The sequence below is a fragment of the Dryas octopetala genome, chromosome 6 (genome assembly GCF_963921425.1).
Source record: "Dryas octopetala chromosome 6, drDryOcto1.1, whole genome shotgun sequence".
NCBI lineage: Eukaryota > Viridiplantae > Streptophyta > Magnoliopsida > Rosales > Rosaceae > Dryas > Dryas octopetala.
Window position 1 is genome coordinate 12953249 of NC_141371.1, and position 9539 is coordinate 12962787.

At 33.3% G+C, this 9539-nt stretch overlaps 1 protein-coding gene across 2 annotated transcripts; it reads right to left on the reverse strand.

Moving 5' to 3' along the window:
- Nucleotides 1–7179: 7179 nt before the first annotated feature.
- On the reverse strand, nt 7180–9266 carry ERD15 (dehydration-induced protein (ERD15)). Of its 2 annotated transcripts, none has more exons than XM_086249002.1 (3): nt 9123–9266; nt 7708–8009; nt 7180–7571 (listed from the first exon to the last, which is right to left on the reverse strand). In XM_086249002.1, the coding sequence occupies exons 2-3, from the start codon at nt 7985–7987 to the stop codon at nt 7417–7419; spliced, it is 435 nt and encodes a 144-aa protein (XP_086105128.1). In that variant the 5' UTR covers nt 7988–8009; nt 9123–9266; the 3' UTR covers nt 7180–7416. The 2 variants fall into 2 exon arrangements, with proteins under 2 accessions (XP_086105128.1, XP_086105127.1); XM_086249001.1 differs by having other exon boundaries at nt 7180–7574.
- Nucleotides 9267–9539: the final 273 nt, after the last annotated feature.

A 9539-nucleotide genomic window follows, 5' to 3' on the forward strand; every position in this document is an offset into this window, starting at 1 on the left:
GTCTACTCTAGGGTTTCAATGTTGGAGAAAGATCACACGACTGTAACATATTGCAGGAAGTCAAACACATGCCACAATGATGGCTTATTTATAGTAACAATTACAACTTTTCATAAGAAGGCATAACTCTAGAAAGATACAAAACACACCTCTTGGTTTCTAACAGACACAACTAAATACATATGCAGCCTTATGAATAGTCATGACTTCTAATATTATACCTTACGAAACAGATCACACAACTTCTAATAGAATATCGATCTAAAATTTTCTTAATTAATTATACTGCAGACAATGCATCACTGTTTAACATTCAACTTTCAAAGGGGAGGAGACTCGTAATTGTAGCATGCAGAGACTGAGAGCATCCATGGTATTGGTGGGTCTGTCCTAAATCCTGTTTGAGTTTTCTCCGAATCCAAAAGGACCAAAACCATGCAAAATCCCATTCGATCAAGTATTCTCCTAATCCTAATCCAAATCCAAAAGTGTCTCCTAATCGGTTGAAAGTCAATTTGTAAAATTGGAATTCTTTTGTTTACAAAATCTTTTGTCATACTCAAAGGTTAAAAATTAATGAAAATTTTCCGCAAAAAAATATTGCCTAAATTTTAGGCATGGTCCTTAATTATAGTTTGACTCAAGTTTTACTTTCCTTATTATACTTTTAATTGTTCTGATTCGGCTATATATATTTCAAATCGTTGTAATTCAATGACACGTTAAGCCTTTTTGTCTATTAAGTCATCAAATTTGTTGCAACTTTGTTTATGTACTTTACAAATTAATCGTTGTAATTTTTAGTCATATACTTTAACAATTCAAAGACAAATTTGATTAACTACTTAATCAAAAGATATTGCTAGTGTATCATTAAATTGCAACGGCTGGTAATATACAAAATCAAAATAAAAAAAATTAAAGATAAGAGACGAAAGTGAAACTTGGCTCTATATCGATTCAAAGTAAAATTTAGATCCAAACAAATTTTTTAGGTGAGTATAGTTAATTAGGTGAGTTCAAATTGAAGAGGACCGATTGAAGAAATAATCATTAATTAGTTAGGATTGATCATAAAACCAAAAGATTTGTGTAGGGGCGGGTGGGAATCTTTTGGTGTAGTTTTCTTTTTTTAAAATAAATATATAGATAAATTCAGTGCTAGAATGAATTATCTTTAAAAAGATTAATTATAAATAAATCAATAAAACTTTTCACAATTACATTTTAATCAATGCACTTTTTTATAATTTCATTTTAATCATTATTGACCAAAATGAAAAAAAATTAATTACAATAGATTAATAAATATACATTACTATGCAGATTTATATTTGTATTAGTTTTGTGTTTGACTGTTACGCAGCAAAATAACTTAGGGTTTAGCTCCTGGGTTTTGGGTTCTGCCCAAAACTCAAGACCTAAATCCTAATTTATAAGCTCCATAACATTAATTCTAAACTCTAAACCCTAAATCTCATTTTATATACTCTGCGCCTCATTTTTATACCTTAAACTAAATTAAGGGCAACGTCGTAATTTCACGCTTATAATTAATGAAAAAAATAGATGAGCAAATTGGTATTTTTCAATGCATCAAAATACATGACATCATCAATTGCATTGGGCTTAGTAACTAAAGTAGAATATAATTTCAAAACTCATTGACCTTTATGGGAAAAGAAAATTTACATTGACCATTATGTAATGTTGAAATGTTTTATTGATTTAAATGTAATTTGCTATTTTAGAAATAATTTTAGCTTTATAATAAAAAATAATTTCTTTAAACAAATTAGAGATAGTTGCTCAATGATTTCAATTCATTTTCAAAATAATAAGATTTAAAATTAACGTGTAGCTGCATTTTTTTCATTTTGTGATAAATTGATTAAGGAAATGGATTATTTATTTGTAATCATTATTCCTAATCTAGACTCTAATCAAGGAGATTAATTAAAGGATTAGAGTCGTAAGTTGACCAAGTCAAAGTTGGACTTGTTAAATTTCAAAGACATGAGAACAAAAGCATGTGGTATCAAATAGTTTGGAGCAAATGTGCAGATAGTTGGTTTTCCAACTAAAGATGAATGGCCAAGAATATAACAATAAGAGGATGAATATCATGACCCATATGTAAAATCACATATTTCCCATGCACCCATTTACTAACTTTTCATTCATTATGAATGACCCATACGTAAATGAATTTCATGATTTGTCATTATGCAAATTCAGTTGAGTTAAATGTGATGATGATTATGGAATATACTTTAGAATAATTGAGTTGTGTGATTGGTCATTAGTTTCATGTGATTTAATGAATTATTTGTCAATTTGATTGGAAAGGGGTTGTCATTAATTAAGACTTTTATGAATTTGATTTATTAGACTTGTAGTTTAGATTAAGGCTTGTATGTCTTACTTCTCTCTATTTTTTTTATGTTACATTCTTCTCTCCCACCAAATATATATATCCAAATGGTCTAGAGTTTCTGTAGTATAAAGAATACTCGAAGAATGAAAGGATGATGGAGGAAACCAAGAAACTCGTAATGATCAACACTCATGGTATTGGTGGGTGTTTACATGGCTCTATGGGGAACTATAAATACGTTGCTAATTTGTCGGCCAAAGGTGGCCCTCCCTAACTAGAATTCAAAAATCTTCATCGGAATGAAGGTGTATGCATCAAATTCTATCAACTGACCAATTCACCTTTAAATATTAGCCACGATTAAACCAAAACCCTAAACACCCTAACCTTCAACCATCTACCGTTTACCATGTACCATTTACCTTCTACCCTCATTCTTCATCCTTCATCCCTCATCCCTCATCCCTCTACCCTCTACCAAGTCTCTACCCTCTACTCTTTACCAAGTCTCTACCTCTGTACCCTCTTCTCTCTATCCTCTACCCTTTACTCTCTACCCATAACTTCTTCTGATCTCCGAGCTACCCTTTCTTTCATTTTCGTCTTTTATTCACTGAAAAATTTTGGTATCTGGTTTTACAATATAAGATTCAGGTGGGACTTCTCATTTAACTCAAACTTATGTAGTTCTTGCAGCACATTAATTTTTTTGTAAACCCTTAAGCAAATGAAATTAGAGATTGTAAACCCATTAATCTTTTTTTTTTAATCTTTTCATTTCATTGTTTTAAATTTAATATTGTAGAATGGAACACTTTATACTTTTTCTTCTTTTTTATTTGATGGGTTCTTTTAATATATGTATTACTTTTGGATCCATGTCACATTACTTTTTTTTTTCCACGTGGCATATATATTTGTCATCAAATATGTGAGGACCACTAATGCCACATACATAAAGTAAATAACGGCGGAACTAACAAGTTTAAAATTTTATAATAGAGGATAACTTGTGATCAGGGGCAGACACACGTTATAGGTTGGGGGGTCGGACGACCTCCCGAACAGCGGAGTATGAAGCCCCTGACCTCTGGACAGCGACACCGGCGACCCCCCGAAGAGAAGAATATCGACCTCCCACGCCGAGCAACTGCTCAATGAAAGTCCTGATTGAGCTGCAGCTCCTACTCATCTTCTTCTTCTAGTTTTCCTGGTCCATGAAAGTCAAAAGAAACAAGCACCAGGGTCTATCCTCTAGTAAATCCATTTGTTCCTCCTCTTCGTTGTAGCTTGTAGGAGCTTCGAGATGTTTGCAGTGATTTTAGTCTTCACTTTTGGTTTTACTGTTCTCTATTTAATTGGTTGAGACTTGGTTATGGGCCCTTGTATACTTGAATAGTTCTAATTTGTGATGAATCTGTCTTTGGGCCTCCAAATTACCCTTTATGAAATCTCTTCTTCAAAGAAAAATGCAATATACTTCAATTAGTTTATAATACTTAATCAAAATAATCGGTTGAAAATAATTTTTACAATAAATTACTTATTAACATAAAGAAAAGGGCCCACATTTTTTTTTGTACAGAGCCCCCCAAATGTCAGGGACGGCCCTGGATTCAACTGTTCCAGCAGAAGCAGAGCAGCCTTCTTTTTTTACTTTTTTTTTTTTTCAATTTTTAGCTAGACGTGTTTAATTTTTTTTTTTTAAGTCTCCCTGCTCAAAACTAAACAAGAATTATTATTATTTTTTAGTTTTTTCTTATATTGATAATGAAGCTACAATGCTATGTTTTCAAAATATGAAACATCGTCGTGTAATATTATTTTCTTTGTTATTATCGTTCAAATTTTTTTTTTAAACTTTAACACTATGACCCCCATGTTAAAGATCCTGGATCCGTCACTGCTTGTGATAATAGTCATCCGATACCCACCAATCCCCACAGAGACGTACATAAAGAAAAGGCAAAATGGCTGAGAGTATCACCATAGGAATCGTCAAATAGGGCACTTTGCCCCCCAATCACATTCTTACCTGGCCTCCTGGCCTCCCACTCTAATCCCATTAGATGCCAAGCCTTGGAGTCTTTTGGAGTCCAACTCCACCCTTTAAAACGAGGATATTTGATCCCCTCTCATTTTCCTTTTTTGTTTTCCTTTTTCTTGTTTTATATTAGCATAAATTTGTCATAAATAATAATATATATATCTTCATTTTCTTTGATAAATGATGATATGATTTGGCAATAAATAATGATATGTATTACTTAAATTTGCCACATCAGATTGAGATATAAAATTGAGGCCCAAAATCATTTCCTTACCAAAATTGTCCCCAATTGATTGCTTCGATCATCCATTTGTTCTTCCGGCTACCACCATTCCATTACTCATCTTACTCTTTCAGTCTTTCACCATCCTAAAGTCCTTAGAAACGTTTGTATTCTCGATCACTACCCATCTCCTACCAATACCAGTACTCCATAGGAATTATATATTACAGAATCTTCAAGAACAATTAAACTGAAAATCAAACTAATTAACTAATGGAGAGAGACTGAAAACTGAGGAGGAAGATCTTAAAGTTTCTATAACAAACTGCACTTGCAGTCACCTACCAAAGCCCACCTCTCAACCTCCATTAGTCCTGTTTAATCATGTATAGATCGATATATATATACATATATGTTCCAAAGATCCCAAAACAATTAGCTAGGTAACAATAAGTATGATGGGTTCTTGGCAACTCACTCAGAAGTACTGCTCCAGAAAGAGTGATTGTGGTTTGTAAGTAGATTTTAATTTGGTGAAGGTTCATTGTGATAATTTGGAAACAGATGAGAAGGTGATTACACAATTTTAGCACCTATTACTGATTTATTGTTTGTTGTCCTTTGACCAAAAAAACGGCCATTACAGTAAGTTGGGTGGGGGAATATCTATGGAGCACAAGAAATAATTTATTTTGAGGAAAAGAAGAACCATATCTCATCAGACTCATCCTATCTATCTTCTATTGTAATTTTTTTTTTTTTTTCGTTTCAGTATATCAAAGCAACAGTTGAGCTCGACAAACATGAATTGTGGGGTTGAGATGAGTATTGGAGAACCTAAAATGCAAATAAAAGTAATTTTGGTAATTAAATTTATTAAATAAAATTAAAATAATATAATATAATAGAGGAGTAAAGAATTACTTTTTAAGAGTAATAATAGCGACTCCCTAAAGTTATAAGCGCACATAATTATCATTCATTGTAGACTTGGAACTAGGGGTGTGATTTGGATTGGAAAATCCGAATCCGACCGATTCCTATCCGAAAATTTCCATTTTTATTCCGAATCCGAAAATACCGAATCCGAAAATGCCGAAATCCGAAAATTCCGAAAAAAATTGGATTGGAATTAGAATGTTTATGTAAATTCCGATTCCGATCCAAAAAATTCCGAAATGTTCCGAAGGCATTCCGATCCGATATTTCCGAAATTATGCCAATTTATTCCATATTATATATTTTATCATTTATTTAGTATGATACATATAACATATATTTTTAAAAAGATGACTAATACTATATATTAATATAAACATATGTACATTATAAATATATGTGTATCATAATAACATAAAAATGGTAAGTTGGTAACACAAACACCCACATTTTTCCGTACATGTAATTATTATTATTATTTTATTAGGGAGGGGAATTGAAGATATGAGGCAATTCTACAGTTGTTCCAACTGGAATATCCCACCAATTGTAATTACTAATTACTAAATATTTAAGCTTATTATATTCAAAATTTCAAACATGATATATATATATTATTTGAGTAACATGTATTTATATACACATATATATATATGAGTAACATGTATTTATATACACATATATATATGTGTGTGTGTGAGTAACATGTATCTACTAGTGACATTTATTCTAACAATGTTGGATGAGTTCTAAAGATTAATCCCCCACCTCTAAGATATGTGCTATTAAGCCTATTATACATTCATAGTGACATTTATTTCTCTTATATATTATGTATGTTATAATATATAATATATACCATTAAATATACACAATATATATATCATACATAATTTATTTCTCTTATAACATACATAATCTAGCAATGAAAACCTTGCTAGATTGCATCTTTTTTTTTTCCCTTCTTTTCTAGATTTTTTTTTATGGTAATGGTATGGGATGATATGGTTATAAATATTATTTAAATTAATATTTTGAATTTTCTTTTTAAATTGGACATATATTTTAATTACATTTTAATATAAATATTGAAATGCATCATAATCTATTATCTTTTAATATTTTTTTTTTTGTTAATTTCATCATTATTCTAAAAAAAAATCCGAACATGTTCTAAAAAATATTATAAAAATGTGAAAAATTCTGATTTTTTATTCGAAAATTTCAAATGTTTATCCGAAAATTCCGAAAATGTTATATTCCGAAAAATCCGAAAATTCCGAATCGGAATGAGATGTTGAAATTCCGATTTTTTGGAATGGAAATTGGAACATAAATTCCATTCCAAAATTTTTTGGATTGGAATTGGAACACCCTATTTCCGATCCGATCCGGCCGAAACACACCCCTACTTGGGACCGTGTGGACCTAACGTTCTTATCATTACAGTCCACCGACTTGCACAAACCCCCACAGCTTTTGTTCTACGTACCAATTTCTGAGAAAGATCTCCTGCACCACAAAGCAACATTTCTCGCAAGAAATCAACAAAACAAAAACAAAAGAAATTGATACACTCATACACCTGAGTAACTAGAAACTTTTTCTTCTTTTGTTAAAATTTTACAATTTTTTTTACAACTTTTTTACCCGGAGGTATTTTTAGTAAACTGAACAAAATGGGCATCAGAATGAACGAGGATGGAAGCAAGAGTTTCAACATTGCTCTCTACAGAAATTACAGAGCGCGAAAAACTACAAATTACTCGGTTTGCCATTGGCTAAACTACACAATGAAAGATGTCACGGCAAGCTAGCTAGCTGCATTCAACGAGGCTGCTGGATGAAACGGGGGCTGCAGCATTTCGGGCTCACGAACTTGACTGGCTTCTCCGCATACTTCCTTGGCTCCACCGGAGTCTTGGGACGTCTCTCCTCCAACGATTTCAAATTCTTCAGGACCGCAGCACTTGTTTCTAGCCCTGCTGTTTTTTCAAAAGAAAAATTTTAGTCTAACAATCCAACAGCATATTTGGAAACTGCATGAAAGTTTAGTCATCCCAATTTCCAATAATCTACAATCATTTGGAAGAGTATTCATTCATATAAGATTTTTACCTTCAGCTTGAGACGACTGAACGAACTCTTCAAACTGAGCATCAAAATCGAGATCAAAGGTATCTGGCAGCAAATCGACAACATTGTCAAAGTCATCAGCGGCATTATCATAGAAGCCATCCTGATCCTGATTCTGACTAAGCCAGTAATCCCGGTACCATGTGGAGGTTGTGACTAGTTGCCACCATTCAGGGGAAAAATCCTCCACTTGTCGGAGAGCAGCAGGGATGAAGAGAGGGGCATTCGGGTTCAATGTCGATCCTCCTGAAACCAGTGCCATCTTTGGCCACAGCGCAAGTCAACTGCAAAACGAAAAACATAAACATGAGATCTTGGGTTTGTCATTTCCATATTCCATACAAGTAAATGTCAAATAATTAAACTATAGAAGTCGGCCTATGCAATTCCTAAGACCAATACACACAGCAAGATCAAACCATTTATAATTACCAATGCACCAAAGCCATAGAAGACCTTTTATTCAATAATTAAATTATAAAGAACACCAACACCACCGTTGTTTGAATCCAGGCCAACCTGGGGTAGCTGATGTCTTATGGAAATATATAAACACACTTCTGAGGTTATGGAAATCTATGAAGACCTTTATTCAAATGATCATTTTCTGATTTTATGGAAATCTATAAAAACACTTCAGCGCAAATCAATTATGAAAATCTATAAACACATGACCAGGAACCTGAACTTCTACAAATCATTAATGGACCCCAATTCATTAACAATTATCAGCAAGGATTCTCAACAGCGCAGAAAATTGGACATCTTCATAATACAGTAATACTCTCAGATTACATTACCAGAAATTTCGATCAACGAGCACTGAAAACGAAAACAAGCTCAATAAAGGAATCTTGATTATCTTGAAAAATTGAATCAAAATCACAAAGAATGCATAATCTTGAAATAGATTGTGAATGGTTACATAGGTTCATCAAATTGCACAAGAAAGAAAATCAATAGTCTTTATAATTAAATCGGAAAATAATTCTTCAAAATCATAATCGTCACCGAAAGCCACATATACAATCAAACAAACAATTCCGATTTTTCAAAATTTCATTTCTGTCTCTTTTTCTATTTCATTTCCCTCTTCCTCCGCTTTCCGAGCAACCAAACAGAACCAGATCTACCAATCGGAAAAGGTAAAAACAAATCCAATCCTTATACAGCTAAAATCATTCGCTCAACGACATATTTTACAGTCACCTGAAGCTTTTGGTCTTAACTTTCGTTCGGACACTTTAAAAACAAATTTTCTACAATTCAAAATTTCATTTTCCTCCGCTTTCTCAGCAACCAAGCAGACGGTCAAAACAGTTGCATATTTCACCAGAACCAATAATCGCACCGAAAAAATGAAAAAATTAATCAATCGCCGAATTCAAATTCATTACCTCCGAGGCTTTGAGCGAAGAAAATATCTGAGAGAGAGCGACCGATGATGAGGTAAAGTGGTAAACGGATTGGACCAGAGGACGAAAAATACGTGTGCGAGTCTGAGAGAGGGAGAGAGAGGGGACGGGGTTTATATAGGGAGAGAAACACGAGCCTCGGTGGTTGGGAGTTACGAACCTGAGGTTCGTGGTAATACGAGCCTCGGCAGTTGGGCGTTACGAACCTGAGGTTCTTCAATGACGAGCCAACCCACTGATTTGTACTGTACGGACTGCTGGATTTTGAGCTGTCTACAAGTCTACAACAGCTATCAGCCGTTGATGGGTTTCACGCGGTAACCATGCTGCTGTTTATTGACCTTTGACTGCTGCTATTTCATTTGGTTGAAACGAATGAGAGCCTGCCGCGTTGCCACA

Bases quoted from the DNA above. Each gene is read 5' to 3' on its own strand.
- ERD15 (XM_086249001.1), bottom strand. From the start codon at position 7,987: ATGGCACTGGTTTCAGGAGGATCGACATTGAACCCGAATGCCCCTCTC. The intron at 7,575-7,707 runs GTAAAAATCTTA...TTGAAAAAACAG, and splicing joins TCAGTCGTCTCAAGCTGAAG to CAGGGCTAGAAACAAGTGCT.